General features: G+C 43.9%; 1 protein-coding gene across 6 annotated transcripts in view; it reads right to left on the reverse strand.

Annotated features, from left to right (window-relative positions):
• The window catches only part of Rnf214 (ring finger protein 214), a 35,795-nt gene extending 16,022 nt beyond the window's left edge, over positions 1 to 19,773 (reverse strand). For 2 of the 6 annotated variants that reach the window (XM_052758999.1, XM_052758991.1), the window contains exons 1-6: positions 19,666 to 19,773; positions 18,063 to 18,176; positions 13,056 to 13,101; positions 11,743 to 11,802; positions 6,226 to 6,366; positions 1,036 to 1,175 (exon numbers count right to left, since the gene is read on the reverse strand). In XM_052758999.1, coding sequence (XP_052614959.1) covers positions 1,036 to 1,175; positions 6,226 to 6,366; positions 11,743 to 11,802; positions 13,056 to 13,101; positions 18,063 to 18,169 — 494 coding nt within the window. In that variant the 5' untranslated portion in view covers positions 18,170 to 18,176; positions 19,666 to 19,773. Of the gene's footprint in view, positions 1 to 1,035; positions 1,176 to 6,225; positions 6,367 to 11,742; positions 11,803 to 12,590; positions 13,102 to 18,062; positions 18,177 to 19,022; positions 19,445 to 19,665 lie in introns of those variants that run through there. The other 4 variants (XM_052758984.1, XM_052758965.1, XM_052758975.1 and 1 more) reach the window with 3 other exon arrangements.
• Between the last annotated feature and the right edge of the window lie 133 nt (positions 19,774 to 19,906).

Below are 19,906 nucleotides of genomic sequence, written 5' to 3' on the forward strand. Positions count from 1 at the left end.
GTGCTAGCTGTTATGATCACTAGCAACACGAAAGACAATGCTTGGCCCTGAATAGATTCTACGTAACTGTTTGAGAATGGTCATTGTGACCTACCTCCTATTCACCAGATTCTCAAAACAACTGGCCACCCTCCAGACCCTCTCCTTAATATTCTTTTAAATATGGAGGTGCCACAGTTAAGTTCTCTCACTTTGGAATATGAATCAGTAAGTGAGCTTGATTTAGCATCTTACGTATTTATAACAGCCAAGTTTTTCTCAATAAATAAAATGAATGGCAACAACATTTACATAACATTATCATAGAATTCATAATTGTGAATTTTCAAGCACGTGATTTCAAGCAACTTGGAAAATTGAGTGTTCAACCACATTTAAGGCCCATCCTGCTCTTGTTACAATATTAAGAAGAGGATATGATCACCAGATAATTCTTTCATAAATGGCGTATAGTGTGCCACTTGTGGTGCTAAATAACACAACCACTTAAAACATTCCCATAACCTGAGTTTCTGAAGAAAAAAATGACCCTCAGGACATAAAGCAAACAAAATAAGTTTTAGAATAACATCGAAATCTTGATCATGGGGCTGTGGAGATGCTCATAGCATAATATTTGCTACGTGTGCAGAACAACCTGAGTTCAGATCCCTAGATACCTAAAATTGGGCATGCAATACTTCTGTGTAGTAATTCCAGAACACACAGACAGACAGACACAAAGACACACAGGTTATAAAGTATTAATAAAAATTATGATTACACTTGGAACACAGCTGGTTAACAGTGTGACTTCTCTTTTGAGAAGAAGACTGAGCCCAGGATGAGACCACTTTGCTATATCCTCAGCACTTAATTATTGTTTCAGAGCAGTACTGAGTCTCTGAACTTCTTTATTTGGTGTACTGTAGGGTACTGAGAACATGAAGTCACTGGAGAACTCAGACGGGTTTCTTTCTCAAATGAGAACAATGGCCTGGCCCTGATGCACAAACACACATGCACACCGGATCCGTTTTCAGCAGCAGCAATTACCTTCTGCCCTTCTCACAGAGCTTCTCAATCTCAGCTTTCAGGTCCTGCTCCTTTTGCAAGAACTCCTTCTTTTCCTTCTCTATCTTCTTCTTGGTTTCTTCCCGCTTTATGGTCACATCCTGAATCGCCTTTAGTATCTCCTAAATCCCACACAATGACAATCATACAAATAAAGAAGGAAATGTTATTTTGGGGGGGGTTTAGGTTTCCATTTGTTTGTTTTAATCTGGAAGTTTATTTTCTGTGTGTGTGGTGTTAGAGTTCTAAACAAGTGCCTGGTAGGTGACAGGCAAGCACTCTATCACTGAGCTACACACCCAGCCAGCCCTGATAGGTTTTTTTGTTTTGGTTTGGTTTGATTTTTGAGATAGGGTCTTACATAACCCAGACTGGGCATATACTTGACACACAGACAAGGCTGGCCTTGAACTCCTGATCCCCTTGCATCCACTTCCACTTATTTGGATTACAAACATGTACCATCTTGCTCAGTGTTTTTGGTTTTTTTAATTTTGTTTTGTTTTGTTTTGTTTTTCGAGACAGGGTTTCTTTCTCTGTGTAGCTTTGGAGCCTGTCCTGGATCTTGCTCTGTAGACCAGGATGGCCTCGAACTCACAGAGATGTACCTGCCTCTGCCTCCCAAGTGCTGGAATTAAAGGCGTGCGCCACCACCACCTGGCATGTCTTTGGTTTTTTGAAACATGGTTCTATCCTGTATCCTTGACTAGCCTTGCCTTCCTATGTAGCAGCCCAGGCTGGCCTCAAACTTGCTGCAGTCCTCCTCTCTCAGCTTCCTAGCAGCAGATGTTGTTGATCCACTACTCTCACCCTGATGGTTTACTTCAATGATTATAAATTCATATGCTGACTTACTGGAATCAAGCAGAACTGAACGAATCAATTCCATAAATTTCTGTTTTGTGAAAGCCAAGCCTCTAGAAGAAAGTTATATGAACATAGACTTCAACTCAACAGGATAGTTCTAAGAATCACTGAAAAATGGAATGTGGGGACTGGAGAGATGGCTCAGCAGTTAAGAGCTCTGGCTGTTCTTCCAGAGGACCCAGGTTCAATACTCAGCACCCACATGGTGGCTCACAGCTGTCTGTAACTCCAATTCCAAGAGATCTGATGCTCTCTTCTGGCCTCCCAGGGCACTCGATACAAGTGGTGCACAGACAAAGGCAAAACACCCATATGCATAAAATAAAATCAATTTTAAAAAAATGGAATGTGTGACTGGGGAGACCTCAGTCAGTAAAGAACTTGCCATATAAACACAACGATGAGTTCCCACAGAATATAGTGAGATGTAGTGGCATGTCCTTGCTTCCCATCTCCAGAAAGGAAGAAACAAGGGCATCCTGGAGCTTGCTGGACAAGCCAGCCTAGTTCTAGATTCAAATGAGAGATTCTGTCTCAAAACACAAAGTGGACAGACTCTAAGGAATGATAACTCAAGGCTGACCTCTGGCCTATACACACATGTACATGTATCTGCATGTACACTTGCTTGTGTACACACAAAGACACACAATTTATTTTATTTTTGGTTTTTTGAGACAGGGTTTCTCTGTGTAGCTTTGGAGCCTGTCCTGGAACTTGCTCTGTAGACCAGGCTGGCCTTGAACTCATAGAGACCCGTCTGCCTCTGCCTCCCGAGTGCTGGGATTAAAGGCGTGCGGCACCACTGCCCAGCACCAATTTCTTTCTTTCTTTTTTTTTTTTTTTTTTTTTTGGTTTTTCGAGACAGGGTTTCTCTGTGTAGCTTTGCGCCTTTCCTGGAACTCACTTGGTAGCCCAGGCTGGCCTCGAACTCACAGAGATCCACCTGCCTCTGCCTCCCGAGTGCTGGGATTAAAGGCATGCGCCACCACCGCCTGGCCCAATTTATTTCTTAAAGGAATGCACTGTGTAGCAAAGCTCAAACAAAGACTGAACAAACATCTATTAAGTGCTGAGACAGGCATTCTTGTTTCAGGTGGGAGTTTGCTACATCCAACAAATATGCTCTTGATTTATTATAGTTCTGTTCTACTGTAAGTGGAATTTTCTGTTTGTCTGCTGTGCTGGATAGTATAATGTCAGCTTGACACAAGGTAAAGTCATCCGAGAGGAGGGAACTTCAATTAAGAAAACGCCTCCATAAGACTGGGTTGCAGGCAATCACAAATAGTGATTGATGGGGAAGGGCCCAGCCCATTTATGGGTGGTACTATCCCTGGGCTGGTGGTCCTGGGTTCTATAAGAAAGCAGACTGATGTGGAGTAAGCCAGTAAGCAGCTCCCCTCTATGGTCTCTGTAGCAGCTCCTTCCTCTAAGTTCCTGCCCTGTTTGAGTTTCTGTCCTGACTTCCTTTGATGATGAACAGTGATGCAGAAGTATAAGCCAAATAAACCCTTTCCCCTCCAACTTGCTTTTTGGTCATGGTGTTTCATCACAGCAAAAACTAAGACCTTTGCTGTCTTACTATGCAACAACAGGAACAAATACATATATGTTTCCATACATTTATAAGAAGCCAAACAATACAAAGGTCGTCACCTATGACAATTATTCTGTTTCACACAACACTGTCCATAACAGTAATCAATGTATTGAGCGCTTTGTGTTGTTCTCACATTTTGCTCATTGATGCTTGGGTGGTCCTGGAAAGCCAGCTAAGGGCCTCACACAAAGCAAACATACTGCTCCTAAACTATATTCTTGGCCCATTTTTCCATTTCTAGTGAGGCCATTTTATATTCATTTTGCATCTTGCTTTTTCCACTTGGGATAACTACACTACGTCAATATCTACAGACATAACTAAATCATATGGACATTCCAGGCTCTTTAACCACTCTATTAAAAGTTTATCAGGTTGACCGAAAACTTTTTTGAAACTACTTTTCCAACCTAATCTAATGGGGAGCGGGGGGGGGGGGGGGGGGGGGGGGGGGTTGGGGGGGGGGGGGGGTGGGAGGGGAGTGGGGGATGGGCAGAAGGTGGCTGAGATAGCCTGTAGTCCAGGCTGGCCTCAAACTCATTATGTAGCAGAAAATGACCTTGAACTCTTGATCCTTCTGCCTCTGCATTGAAGAGCTAGATTACAGGAATATGTCACTTAAGTTTTTAAGCAATACCAAGTAAAACATTCTCTATGTCCATACATTCATACACAAAAGTTTGCATCTGTAGAATGAACTCCCAATAAGACTGCTTGGTCAACTTATTTATTGTGTATTTACAGTTTTAACTGATAGGTCTTCTGTAGTGGTTTGAATGAAAATGAAGTAGTACTATTAGGAGGTGTGGCCTTGATAAAGTAGCTGTGGTTTTGTTAGAGGAAGTGTGTCACTGTAGGGCAGGCTTTTAGGTGTGACACTTAGTCAACTTCCTGTCGCCTGTAAGATGTAGGACTCAGAGGCAGATGGATCTTTGTGAGTTCGAGGCCAGCCTGGGCTACAGAGTGAGTTCCAGGAAAGGTGGTGCAAAGCTACACAGAGAAACTCTGTCTCAGAAAACCACACACACACACACACACACACACACACACACACACACACACACACACACAAAAAGATGTAGGACTCTCAGATGCTCCAGCACCATGTCTGCTGTACACCACCATGCTCCCCACCATGATGACAATGGGCTGAACCTCTGAAACTGTCACTGTGGTCAGGGTGTCACTTCACAGCAATGAAAACCCTAAGACATCTTCCTAAGTTTCCAAAAGGAGCACCACAGCCCATGGCCCTCAATCAGCTCACTACAACCGCAGCCTTGACGATGCTGTTTTGACTACTTAACTAGATCTTTTTATTGTGCTTGAGGTTTTCACTTACTAATTTGTTTTTCCAGTTTTCAGATGTAGATTTAACCTAAATGAAACTACATTTTTGCATGAGATAGATTTAAGTGAAGTGTTTACTAGTCAATAATGTCAACAAAATATATTAAATAAATAACGTTTTTCTCTCTGTACTAAAATAGAAGGGTCTGGAGAAGATGCCTTCTTTTTATACTTGAATGTTTTGGGGAGATTAAAAAAAATTATGGCCAGGAGGTGGTGGTGCATGCCTTTAATCCCAGCACTTGGGAGGCAGAGTCAGGCAGATCTCTGAGTTTGAGGCCAGCCTGGTCTACAGGATGAGTTCCACACAGTCAGGGCTACATAGAGAAAGCCTGTCTCAAAAAAAAAATAAAACAAACAAACAAAATTATGTGTATATGTGTGTCTGTGCACATGTGAGTACGAATGTCCACAGAGTCCAGAAAAGGGTGCTGTGTCCCCTGAAGGTAGAATTACAGGCAGTTAGAGTTACAGGCAGTTGTGAGCTACCTGACATGGGGGCTGGGAACCAAACACAGGTGCTCTCAAGAACAGCAAGCACTCTTAACTGCTAAGCCATTCCTCCAGCCCTAGTTTTATTAAAATTTGATAGGCCTGCTATGGTGGTCTATAACTGTAATCCCAATATGTGGAGAGGCAAAAAGATCTTTTTTTTTTCTTCCTCGAGACAGGGTTTCTCTATGTAGCCTTGACTGTCCTGGAACTTACTATGTAAACCAGGCTGGCCTTGAATGAACAGAGATCCATCTGCCTCTGCCTCCCGAGTGCTGGGATTAAATTTGTGTACCACCATTGCCCAGCACAAAAAGCGAACCTGGCCTACACAGAGATCGTCATTTCAAAAACCAACCAAACCCAAGAAATATTGATTTTCTTTCTGTTGACTCCAAAACATATTTAGAGTTTGAACAGAGACTGTTACTTTACTCATTAGCTCTGTGTGTGTGTGTGTGTGTGTGTGTGTGTGTGTGTGTGTGTGATAAACACATATATACATACATTTTTTTTGAGGTGGTGGATTTTTTTTTGAAATATTGTCTCACCACATAAGCAGAGCTAGACTAGAGCTTGCTATATAGACCAGGGTGACCTCAAACTCACAGATCTCTACCTGTGTCTGCCTTCAGAGTGCTGGGATTAAAAGCACATGCCATCACTCATGGCCATAAATACGCAATTTTAAATCTAGGGTCTGCATGAGAGAAGACCCACGATAATTGTCTGAACTGCAATCCCTTTTCCTCCCCTTCTTTTCCTCCTGTGATTCTGGAAATTGCACCCAGGTTGCTGAGCATGCTAGGCAAGCTCTCTACCACTGAGGTACACCCCAAATGTCAGTATCTGCAGACTACCTGGTGATTCTTCATTTCTTCTTCTCTCCTTTGCTGAAGCTGCTTTAATTGCACTTGAAGCTGATTCTCCACCTGCCTCTGCTTGTCCAGAACTTCTTGGTAACGCTCCTTCAACAGGGTTCTCTCTGTCATCATTTTGTCCTATTAAGAACAACAGAGGTTTCACTCACCAGGTTTTTTGTTTGGTTTTTGTTTGAGAAAGGGTCTTATAGCTCAGGCTAGCCTCCATTTTTGTTATGTTGCTGAAAGATGAACTTCTGACCCTTCCACCTGCCTGCATCTCCTATGTGTTGCAGCTGCAGGTATGCATCACCACACCTAGTTGATGCTGTACTAGGGACTGAATGCAGGGCTTCCTACTTCATGGGCAAGTACTCTATCTATCAACTGAACTGTTGTTCCCCATCTGTATCTGAGATGCAACTGATCACACTGTCCAATACAATAGCTAATAACTGTGTATTGGCTGTATGTGGCTAAGTAACCCAGTTAATCAAATATGATAAAACAGAAACACCCAGGACCTCAGGAGCCTAGGCACAGTTCACGGACTCCAAAGCTGCCTGCAACTAGTGGCTACCATACCAGATAGTACAGATTGAGAACATTTGCATCACTGCAGATGTACCACTATTCAACACGGTGCTAAAGCAGGGCTAGCCACTCATGGCATGTGGGTCAAATCCACTGTCTGCTTTCATCAATAACAGTTTAATTGGAATGTACATGCCCACTGCCTTACAGGTTGCTTGCCACTCTAACAGCAGAATGGAATGGTTGTAACAAAGTCCATGGAGCCTACAGAACATAAAATATGTCCTGTATGACCCTTTACAAAAAAAAAAAAAAAATGTTTGCCAAACTTTGCTATAGGAGAGAGAAGGTAAGAAAGTGAAAGTACAGAGCTGGGGATTTAGCTCAGTGGTAGAGTGCTTGCCTAGCAAGTGCAAGGCCCTGGGTTCGGTCCTCAGCTCTGAAAAAAAAAAAAAAGAAAGAAAGAAAGTGAAAGTACAAAGCCATATACCCACTTAAAATGAATCCAGGAATAGGAAGCCGTGGAGCCATCAGCACTGAAGCTGACAGACCCACTAGGAGATCTGAGAAACCAGGTACTCAGAGCAGCAACTCAGCAAGCTCCTACAACAGCTGGGATTAGAAGTCACACTCTGGTCAGATGCGGTGGCTTCTGCCTATCATCTCAGCACATAACAGTCTACGACAAGTCTGCTGAGAGTTTGAGGCCAACCTGAACTACAGCTTGTTTTAGTCAATAAAAAATAAAATAAATAATACAAAGTAGGTGGGCAGGAGCTGTAGCAATGACTCAGTGATTGAGAGAATGAACTGCTCTTCCAGAAGACCTGAGTACAGTTCCCAGCACCCATATCAGACAGCTCACATCTGTCTGTAACTCCAGCTCTAGGGGATCTGACACTATCTTCTAGTCTCCAAGAATACTGCACACAAAGACACACACACACAATTAAAAATAAAATTAAAGAGCCTGATTTACATAGAAAGTTCCAAAAAAAAAAAAAAAAATGAACAAATAAAGGATGCAACTTTAGTCACAAAACACCAGGGATAGTTCAAAAGGTCTTTTTGGAAAATAATTTTTTTTTCATTTTATTTATTATCATTGTGTGTGTGTAGGTGTAGGATATATGTGTGTGTATAGTACACATGTGTTATAGCATGTATGTGGAAGCCAGAGTACAACTTAGTGGAGCTAGTTCTCTTTCCAGCTTTTAAAAGATTTTTTTTTTTTTTTTTTTTTGGTTTTTTGAGACAGGGTTTCTCTGTGTAACTTTGCGCCTTTTCCTGGATCTTGCTCTGTAGTCCAGGCTGGCCTCGAACTCACAGAGATCCACCTGCCTCTGCCTCCCGAGTGCTGGGATTAAAGGCGTGCGCCACCACCGCCCGGCTTAAAAGATTTTTTTTAAGATTTATTTTATGTGTATCAATGTTTTACCTGCATGTATATATGTGCACTGTGTGTGTGCCTGGTACTTAAAGAGATCAGAAGAAGACATTAGATCTCCTAGAACTAGAATTAATGATTGTGAGCCATCATATGGGTCCTGGGAACCAAACTCAGGTCCTCTACAAGAGCAATAATTTTTATTTTTAGTTGCATGTGTGTGTGCGCGTGCACGTGCGTGCGTGCGTGCGTGCGTGCGTGTGTGTGTGTGTGTGTGTGTGTGTGTGTGTGTGTGTTCATATGCATGTTTAGTGCAAATGCCCAAGGAGGCTACAGGTTGGATCCCTTGGAAGTGAGTTACAGACAACTATGAACCGTCTGATGCGGGTGCTGGGAACCACACTCAGGTGCTTTCGAAGAGCAGCAGGTGCTTTAATTGCTAAGCTGTCTTTCCAGTCTGGCCTGCTTCCATTCTTACATGAGCTCTGGGGATCGAACTCTGGTCATCAGGCTTGAATGGCAAGCACTTTGACCCACTAAGCCATCTCATTAGCCCAAGGGGACTATTTTAACAGATAAATATCTCCTACCTAAAGTTCTATTATTTGGGGCTTTTGTTTTGTTTTGTTTTCTTTTTTCTTGAGATATGGTCTTTGCAACCAGGCTGAACTCAAAATGCATCCAAGGTTGGCCTTAAACACCTGATCCTTCTACTTCAACTTCTCAAGTGTCTGTCTAAAGTTTGTTGCCACCCTTGCTCAGTAATCACACCTCTTTTTTTTTTTTTTTAACAAAACTTAACAAACAACAATTAACTGCCAAAGCAAGATCCTGTCTTAAGAAAACAAATGTGGGTTAGGGATGTAATTCCTACATCCCTAATGCTTGACTGGCATGCACAAAGCCTGGGGCTAAACCCCCATTACTGCAGAAAACCAGGCATGGTGGTGGCGCATGGATATCCCTGGCACTCAGAAGGAAGAGGCAGGAAGACAGTTTGAGGCAGCCTCCACTAAGGAGTCAGTTCAAGGCCAGACTAGGTAAAATGAGACCCTTCTTCCAAAATAAAAATAAATAAAACTCCTCACACCAGTCTGGTGGCACCCACCTGTAACCTCAGCACTTGGAAGGCTGAGTGGGAGGATTATAGCTTCAAGGCCAGCCTGAGCTACACAGTGAGACCTCATCTAAAAAAACAACAAAACAAACCACTATCAAGGGACAAAATGGAAAATATATAAGTAAGCAATATATATGAAAAAGAACTGATAGTGACAGAAGCTTAACACTGTAACAAGATTACTAAATAATTTAAGAGTCTAGAATGTAAGACTGAACGACTCAAACCCAGTATACTGTGAACTAATTTAGCATACCCAAACTATTTTATTCAGTTTGCAGAGCCAGCTTTTTGAAGCAGTTTCTCATGTGTCAAGGCTGGCCTCAAACTCACTACACAGCTGAGGCTGATCTTCTTGCCTCGACTTCTCAAGTGCTGAGATTATACTCATGAACCACCATACCCAGTAAGGATCAGCTTTTAAAGAAACAACGGGGCCACGCTTGATGGTGTATGCCTTTTAATGCCAGCCCTTGAGAGGCAGAAGCAAGGGGATCTCTTCAAGTTTAAGGCCAGCCCAATCTATATATGAAGTTCCAGGCTAGCCAGAGTGAGACCTATGTACTGGCTGGTTTTGTGTCAACTTGACACAAGCTAGTCATCAGAGAGGAAGGAGCCTCAGCTGAGGAAGCGCCTCCGTGAGATGCAGCTGTAAGGCATTTCTCAATTAGTGATCAAAGGAGGAGGGTCCAGCCCATTGTGGGTGGTGCCATCCATGGACTGGTGGTCCTGGGTTCTTTAAGAAAGCAGGCCAATGGGCTGGAGAGATGGCTCAGCGGATAAGAGCACAGGCTGCTCTTCCAGAGGTCCTGAGTTCAATTCCCAGCAACCACATGGCGGCTCACACCATCTATAGTAAAATCTGATGCCCTCTCCTGGAATAAAGGCATACATGCATACATAAAATAAATAAAATCTTGAAAAAAAAAAAAAGCATGGGAAGCAAGCTAGTAAGCAACACTCCTTCATGGCCTCTGCATCAGCTCCTGCCTCCAGAAGCCTGCCCTGTTTGAGTTCCTGTCCTAACTTCCTTCAATGATGAACAGCAATGTGGAAGTGTAAGCCAAATAACCCTTTCCTCCCCAAAACTTGCTTTTTGGTCAATGGTGTTTTGTAGTAGCAATAGAAACCCTACTTAAGACACCCTATCTCAAAAATTATTGAATAAATAAAAATTAATTGAAAAATCATAAAAATGGAGTGTGTCAGGGTCAAAGTAACCAGGATAAGAGGAAAATTACCATAGAAAGAAAAGAATACTGTTAAAAACATGGGGATGCTTCATCTGGAAAGGTTTAAGCTTGAGAGTTAAAAATGGGTACTAAACCAGCTGTGGTGGCATACATTTTAACCCCAGCCCTCAGGAGGAAAAGGCAGGCCAATCTCTGAGTTCAAGGCCAGCCTGGCCTAAATGAGTTCTAGGCTAATTAAAACTACATTGTGAGATCCTAATTCAAAAACAAAAGAAAATGCCTTGCATTAAAAACTTCACAGCACGATGGGTGGTACTGGTGCGCCCCTTTAATCCCAGCACTTGGGAGGCAGAGGTAGGCAGAACTCTGTGAGTTCGAGGCCAGCCTGAGAGTTCCAGGACAGCCAGGGCTACACAGAAAAACTGTCTTGAAAAAAAACAAAACAAAAAAAGCAAAACAAAACAAAACTTCACAGCTCTTTGATAAAATGAAGACAGGAACATTAGGAGCTAAAGGTCATATACACACACACAGACACCCCCCCCCCCCCATATTGTGAATTCAAGGTCAGCCCTAGGCTATATGAGACCCTGTTTCAAACAAAACAGAAGAGTCACATGTGGTAGCTCACTCCAATAATTCCAGCAATCCCATGAAGAAGCACTATGAGTTCAAGGCTGGCCTGGCTACAGAACAAGACCCTTTGTCAAAACACAGAAAGTGATGGGCATAATAGTGCAAACTTCTAATTCCAGTATTCAGGAGGCTACAACAATGACACCCTATCTCAAAAAATAAAAATAAAGGACATTTTAAACCACACTGAGGGGCTGGAGAGATGGCTCAGCGGTTAAGAGCACTAACTGCTCTTCCAGAGGTCCTGAGTTCAATTCCTAGCAACCACATGGTGGCTCACAACCACCTGTAATGAGTCTAGTGCCATCTTCTGGCCAGCAAAGACACATGCAGGTAGAACACTACATGAAAAATAAATATTAAAAAAAAAAAAAAAAAAAAAACCACAATGAGAGAGTAGTAAATAGAAAATGAGTCCCGTCACTAAACCCAAACAAGAAATGTTGCAAGATCTGCAGAGGTCCTGTCCTCCCCCAGAGCAGGCCTGGCATACGGGATACCACTAAAATGTAACAGGTTGGGTGAGCCGCCCACTCCCACTGTCAGGGGCTGTATAAGATGGGCATTTTCCCAACCAAGGTGATAGAGCTCTACATCCTGCCTTCCAATGGCTTTATGTGACAATGACATTTTAAGTAGGCACTTACCAGATTCTTTTCAATATCTTGATCTGTGTTTACCTCTGAATCTGCTGTCTTAAAGTCAGTCTACAAAAAAAAAAAAAAAAAAAAATTATATTCAAGACTTTAAGTCACTTTAACACTTGAACACTAATAACAAGCAGAGTTATTCTAGACCTTCACCTAGAAACCAGCAACAAAGGGCAAAGCAGCAACATAGTTCTGGCAAACAGACACCACCATCTCATGCAATCTTCATTTACCCCACAAGGTAGTCTAACATCTGCCTAAGAGAAAGGCACAAATCTAAGAGAATAACTGCCTCCTGCAATCTGTTGTGCCCACATTTCTTCCCACAACAAAGCACACCAGCACCAGAAGGCAGGAATCACTGGACTTCCTGATGTAGACTGGACAATTAGCAAGCGGTCCTAATGTAAGGACAGAGTATGATTGCTAGCCAGGCAGTGGTGCCACACACCTTTAATCCCAGCACTCGGGAGGCAGAGGCAAGCAGATCTCTGTGAGTTTGAGGCTAGCCTGGTCTACAGAGAATTCTAGGACAGCCAGGGTTACACAGAGAAACCCTGTCTTGGGGCAAAAAAAGAAAGTATGAATGCTAAGGACCTACATCAATCAAGTTTTCATCCAAAGAGATTATACCGAGGTCATAAGAGTTTCTACATGGTATACAATTAGACACTGGCCTTCTTGTTCCCGGAACAGCAGAATAAAGCCACTGCATATCACTATGTGCAAACAGAATGATGACTGCTAGCAAAAAAGGGCACAGTGCATGTCTCCACCACAAAAGAAAATGGCTCCTACCCTCACCTCCCCCAATTCCATTTTAGTAGTAAAACTTGATACTTGACCTGTACAGCAATGTTCTGAGAAAGCTTCAGGGAAGAGCTATCCTGATCATCATCCTGATCCACTCTGACTCCTTCAACCCCATTTGCAGGAGGCACTACAGGTCGGAAATCCAAGCCTGCGTCCCTGCTACCTTCCTTTAGGATGGAGGCTGGTGGGGCTTTCTCTTCAGAGCAATTCCTGGAGGCAAGCTGTTTTGAGTGGCACCCTGCCTTAAGAGACCGAGTGACTGGATGGATGCTCTCCCGGAGGTTCGTGTCCCCCTCCTCTCCTGCCGGGCTGGTCAAGTCCTTCAAATCAGACTGAGACCCACTGCCAGAAAGACAAAGGGCTGTGGCTACCAAGTTTTCTCCTAAAACCTCCTGGTGCGCTGCTGAAGTATCACTTGCTGATGAACCAGGATTCTGCTCTGGGTGTTCCAAATGGGCATTTCTGTTACTCTCCTTGGTTATCATTTGGCTACTTACACTCGGTGGAGACGAGTTCTTCTGTTTCTGGGCAGAGTCTTTGGGGCTATCAAAAAAAAAAAAATTTTTTTTCTGGGATAAGGTTGTAGCTCAGTGGTATGTCACCTGACTAGCATGCCTTAGACCCTGGATTCTGTTCCTAGCACCACAAAAAAGGAAATTTCTCTCTTTACCCAATGTTTGAAAGATTAAATATGGTAATTTGTTTTTCAGTGCTTGGGACCAAACCCAGAGCCTTACACATACTGGACAATGCTCAACCATTGAGCCACATCCCCAACATAGCTACTACTAGACCCTATAAACAAAACTAGACTTTATAAACCCTCTCCATCATCAGAACAAACTAGTTTCTATCCAACAATTTCTACCCCATATACAGGTAGTCCAGCCTGGCGGGTGAGAACTTGAGAAAGTTCTAGGGATGGTCTATAGTAAGTACCTAAACACAAGTGACCCTGAAGATCTAAAAATAAATTCTGAGTGCCAATAACTTTTGTGAATAGGGAAAAAAAAAAAGTACAATGCTAGTTATAGTAGTTACATGTACTTACTTGGTTGTGAATAATATTTTTTTAAAGATTTATTTATTTATTATGTCTACAACATTCTGTCTCCGTGTATGCCTGCACGCTAGAAGAGGGCACCAGATCTCATTACAGGTGGTTGTGAGCCACCATGGGGTTGCTGGGAATTGAACTCAGGACCTCTGGAAGAGCAGCCAGTGCTCTTAACCTCTGAGCCATCTCTTCAGCCCCATGAATAATATTTTAATAAATATATTGATTAACTGATTGACTGATTGATTGATTTGAAACAGGGTCTCACTGACTGGTCTTGAACTTAAAGATATCTGCCTGCCTCAAGTGCTGGGATTAGAAGTGTGCACCATCACAGTGGCAAAACATTGTTTTTAATTCCAACTTCATGTTCCAAAAAATAATTTTCTGGTCCAATAAGACAGCTCAGTGGGTAGGTGTTTGCTGTGCAAGTCCTGATGATCTGAATTCAGTCTCTGTAACACACAGTGGAAGAAGAAAACGCCTAAAAAACACACACACACACACACACACACACACACACACACACACACACACACCCCTAAAAATTTAAATTAAAAATAATAATTGTCCTTCAAAACATATCACGTAGATCTTTGAACAAAACCACTATTTAGCCAGGCAGTGGTGGCACATGCCTTTAATCTCATCACTCAGGAGGCAGATCTGTGAGTTCAAAGGCAGCCTGGTCTACAGAGCGAGTTCCAGTACAGCCAGGGCTACACAGAAAAACCCTGTCTTGAAAACAAACAACAAACAAAACAAAAAAACACTATTTGACTCAACAGTTTGCCAGAGTGGAATATCACCTCAAGTAGTTGAGAGTACAATTTCACCTTGTTTTGTTTCTTTGAGACAGCATTTTGGAATGTAGTCCTGGCTGGCCCGGGCATGGTACTCACACGTAGTCTAGGCCAGCCTCAGAACCATGGCAACCATCCTGCACCAGCCTCCAGGTGCTGGAATTCTAGGTATGAGTCACCATACTCAGCTTTGAAGATACCATTTTGAATCCACAATTGAGTCAATGGAAATTTCATTACATATAGCAAACAAATATATTTAACATCAGGGATGGTAGTTTTTGTCATTTGTCATAGACATTTAATGTACTATTTCCCCTTCATCCCTGGGTCTAGAGAGTGAACACAGATGCACATGCTAGGCACACAATCTTCACTAAGGGACAGCCAGAGCCAATATACTACTTGGTTTTGTTTCTTTGGTTTTTTGTTTTGTTTTTGTTTATGAGACAAAGTCTTACTATGTAGGCCTGCCTGGCCTGGAACTCATATTTAAATAGACCAGACTGGTCTTGAACTCTTTTTTTTTTTTTTTTTTTTTTGGTTTTTCGAGACAGGGTTTCTCTGTGTAGCTTTGCGCCTTTCCTGGAACTCACTTGGTAGTCCAGGCTGGCCTCGAACTCACAGAGATCCGCCTGGCTCTGCCTCCCGAGTGCTGGGATTAAAGGCGTGCGCCACCACCGCCCGGCATGGTCTTGAACTCTTAGTGATTCACCTGCCTCTGCCTCTTGAGTGCTGAGATTAAAGGTGTGCACCATCACACCTGGTCAATACAGGACTTTTTTCAGAGATCCGTAAAACCTACTCACAGTGCCATCTAACATTCACAGCCAGTCTTTCACTCAGAAGTGAAGTCTACATCACGTTAGGGGCTGAGGGATGGCTCAGCAGTTAAGAGCACTGGCTGCTCTTCCAGAGGACCCAGGTTCAATTCCCAGCACCCACATGTCAGTGCATAACTATCTGTAACTCTAGTTCCAAGAGATCCACCCATAGCAAAACACCAATGCACATAAAATAAAAATAAATAAATTAGCTGAGCATGATACACGCCTTTAATCCCAGTGTTCAGGAGGCAGAGGCAGGTGTATCTCTGAGTTCAAGGCCAGCCTGGTCTACAGAGTGAGTTCCAAGACAGCCAGGACTACATAGAGAAACCCTATCTCAAAAAAAAAAAACAAAAACAAAAAAACAAAAAACCAAAATTAAAAAAAGTCTATGTCCAATGTCTCTGCTGTTTTCCCTCCTCCTCTGTACTGTGTGTAACTGTCAGCTCACCCTTTAAACATCCCAAGCTAGCATTGACATGGACTTCAGGTAAAGAACTCTTCCCTCCAAACAACTGACTGACACAGAAATCTTCACAAACACACTCAATAATTTTTTTTAAATTTTCGTTTTGTGTTTTGTTTTTTAAGATGGGGTTTCTCTGTGCATCCCTGGCTGTCCCGGAACTCGCTTGGTAGACCAGGCTGGCCTCGAACTCAAGAGATTCACCTGTCTCTGCCTCCTGAGTGCTTCGATTAAAAGCATGCACCACCACAGCCTGGCTAATTTTTATCAGTTTTCTTAGTGGACCAATAAGTTTAACTAGGGTTAATACATGGGTATGGATGAAGGGTTCTTTGCAGGAGGGGCAAGGCAACTGAAGAAAATGCCTTTCCCTGCCCCAGCAAACACTCAGTGATTCTTGAGAGCCAACTGTGGAACAGGGGCAGGGAACTTAATTCTAAACCTGGGCAGATACAGCACCTGGATTGAAATCCAAACTCTACAGTTTCCTAGCTGTTTGCCTCTACACAAGTTACCTCATTTCTAAAATAGAAATAGCATTGTCCACCTAACAGAGATCACTCAATAACCTTTGGCTGCTATTACTACTAGTAGTAAGAAAGACATGGCTGCTTTTATTTAGAAAATTAATACAAGCAGAAAGATCCAAGTTTATTGTGGGCTAATATAACATTCCCCTATTACTCATTCATTAACAAGCATCTCTTACTACAGGTATGTGCCATCCTATTGGTTCAAATATCTCTTTTCAAGAACAGATATTTATTGAGTACTCTTAAGTCGGAGTTCATGAGTTCAAATTCTGACTCTAGCAGAGTTTTGTACCTTTGGCAAGTCACTAACCTCTCTGGGTCTCAGTCTCCTCACCTGTTATAGGAATATTAACACCTGCCTTCTGGGTCTTGTATGAGGGTTGAATGTGTTAATGTACATAGAGTGTCACCTATTGCATTAGGCCCCAGCTTCTCTAGTCAATTTAGTTCAATATTGCACACAACAGTGTATTAGGCATTCTCAGGAGACAAGGTTAGGTAATCACAACTCACGCTTGCAAGACTCTGGAGGAGAGCTGAGTGTGCTGGCCACACAATTGGGAGGTAAAGACAAGAAGATTAGACTTGGCTACACAGTGAGTTGGAGGTCAGCCTGAGCTATAGGAGACCCTGCCTCAAAAAACAAACAACAAAGAGTTTTGAGGTCAGTGAAATGGCTCAGTGTGTGAAGACATCATCCTACCAAGCCTAACCTGACTTGGATTCCCCTGGACCCAAGTGAAAGAAGAGCACCAATCCTGGCAGATTTTCCTGATCTTCACAGGAAAACTATGGCATGTCTGTCACACATAAACACTAAATTTAAACACCTGGGAGACAGAATCAGATGAACTCTGAGTTCAAGGTCAGCCTGGCCTACACAGCCAGCTCCAGGTCAGCCAGAGCTACATCGTGAGATCCTCCCACGTCCCCCCAAAAAAACCTTAATATAATAAAAAACAAATTTGGGTGGGGGGAAAAAGAATAATACATTTTAATAAGAGGCATAATATATACATTCAGCATTAAAGTAGTAAGATATATTAACAAAGGTATCAAGATGGATAGAGAACACATATAATCTGTGTTTAATGTTTAAATTTTGCACATATATATCTGTATATATCTTCTATATAACTAAGTATCTTATAAGTGAGTATGAGGGCTGACAGAATGGCTCAGCAGGTAAAGGTGCTGTCCACAAAAGCCTGGTATCCTGAGTTTGCTCCCTGGAACCCACAGAATAATAAGAAAGAACCAACTCCACAAAGCTGTCCTCTGACCTCCAAATGTACACACACCTCCCTCATCCCCATCATGCATAATACAGGATAAATGATAATTTTTTAAAACATGAATATGGCCACACAAAGTGGTGCATCCCTTTAATCCCAGTACTAAGGAAGCAGAGGCAGGTGGATTTGCTCTGAGTTTGAGGTGAAACTGGTCTACATAGTGAATTCCAGGCCAGCCAGGGCTACAAAGTGAGACCTTGTCTAAAAAAAGAACAAAGAAAAAAAGCATGATACACAAGAATGATTAAAGGAACATACAGTCTGTATAGGACAAGTCAAAGAAATAGATGCATTTACGATGTGTTGATACCTGTTCTAACCCAGCACGCCTGCCCAAGTGCCAGTTGCTATACCATACAAAGACCAAGCAGTCCCTACTTTACAAAAAATTAATGTGGGGGAGGGGAAAACAACTTAATCTGCATTAGTGTTATTAGAGAGAGCACCAAGCAGGAAAGACTAGCTGTTCAGAAGGCTATCTCCAAGCCCCTTACCCAAATAAGCCCCAAGAATTGCACGTTACCTTAGGCCATCTGGGAGAGCTTCATCTGACTTGGAAGCACATAAAGTAGAGGATTCCGAAGGACTGGGGGCACTGGCCCCAAGGCCAGCTACCTCAGGGGCCGCCATCTGCACTCTGGACGTTCAGAAACAAAGGACAGGGTACAAGTTACAAAGTTGAGGACTTTCTTCTGCAAAATGCCCGCTGTATCAGTTCCTCCAAACACCAAGAACCAAGGCTCTGAAAAAAACACCCAAGAAAGAGTATTCTGCAGGAGGGCACTAAAAAAAAAAAATTTAAAAAGCCACTTCATGCCATATGTCCCAGCCAGTACCAACCCTCAGGAGCTGTCATATGTACATAAATATCTAGGAGTCAATACAAAGCTTTTACTTTCTCTCTTGACAGAAATACTGTCATTTAAAATAGATGAAAATATGATACGAATTTTCCAAATGGTCCTCCTTGTCTATTACCATTTATAAAACATGACCTTTTTGGCCCAGAATCAATAATATGTTTACAAATCACTTTTTGGCTGTTGCAATCAGAGCATTCTCTATTAATTTAAGAGAAGGATTTTTTTGGGAGTTGTTTCCAAGAACAAGTCCTACCATACTGGACCATCTCCATGGGGTTGTCTTTTACCCCATCAGTATCCCTTCCCTATAGATGGGAAGAGTCTGATATCTGCCAAGGACAGATTAGCAAGTTACCATTGTGGCAAAACAGGTTGCTACTTGGTTACTCCAGAGGAAAAGGAGATGCTGAAAACCATGGTAACTCAAGTAAGGGAACCCGGGAAGACGCTTTTTTATTTTTATATTTAAGAGCGCCCTTTTTGCTGCAGAATAAACTCGGCCTTCTACTGTGAGAAGAAAAACTAGGTGGTGAAGGCAGGATTAGTTCACATTCCTGTTTTTATTTTGACAGTACCACAGGAATACCTCTGAACCCAGAAGAGTGCATAAGAGCAGATACCGAGTCAGGCTGAATCAACAGTCACAGCCCAGTGCCTCAGTTTCCTCTCATAATAAAAAGCTCCTGGGTGAAAATGGGCCCTGAAACGCCATTGCTGTCTCGGATGCAAACATTCTGCCTCCAACAGGGTCGGGATCATTGCCTCCAACAGGGAACAAGGTCTGGGTCACCGGTGTCCGGTAAAGGAAAACCTTAAGGCAAGGGTCATCCGTGAAACTCAGCGGCTAAAGCCCCAAGCGAGAGGGGTGGGGGTCGCACATCTGGCTGCAGAGTCCAGGATACCCAGGGGAAGGAACCCTGCAAGCCGGTGGCGGTCACCAGCCAGGCGGCGACGCAGAAGGGGACAATGGGGGGAAGCCGCGCCGGGTGGTCGCCGCCACTCTTCCCAGGAGACGGCCGCTACGCTGGCCGCTAAGCACCGGCCAGCCGCACCTCCACCCCTGGCCCTCGGTCCTCCCCGGCCGCCAGCCCCCGTCCCACTCCCAGGCCCGGCTCCCGCCCCCGTCCCCGCCGCCCCCTCCCCGCCCCCCGCCGCGCCCCCTCGGCCCGCCGCCCCGGCCCGCGCGCCGCCCCGCACACACCTCCCGCGCCGCGCCCCCGGGGAGCCAAGGCGGGGGGGGGGGGGGGGAGGGAAGGGACGCACCTGAGCGGGCGGAGAGGGGGGGAGGGGGCGGCCGAGCCTGGGGGAGGGGGCGAGCGCCGGCCCGCGCGCGCGGCACCTCCCACTTCCGGCGGCGCGAGCGCAGGGGGCGAGGCCGGGGCGGCGAGAGGAGCGGCCCCGCGGAGGGCGCGCCGCCGCCGACGGCGCCCTCTGGCGGCAGCCCCGGGCAGCGCCCGGGCCACGGGGCCGCGGCGGGAGAACCCGGAGACCCCGCGGAGCCCGA

Source organism: Peromyscus californicus, unplaced genomic scaffold, assembly GCF_007827085.1.
Source record: "Peromyscus californicus insignis strain IS unplaced genomic scaffold, ASM782708v3 Scaffold_11__1_contigs__length_118956290, whole genome shotgun sequence".
Lineage (NCBI taxonomy): Eukaryota > Metazoa > Chordata > Mammalia > Rodentia > Cricetidae > Peromyscus > Peromyscus californicus.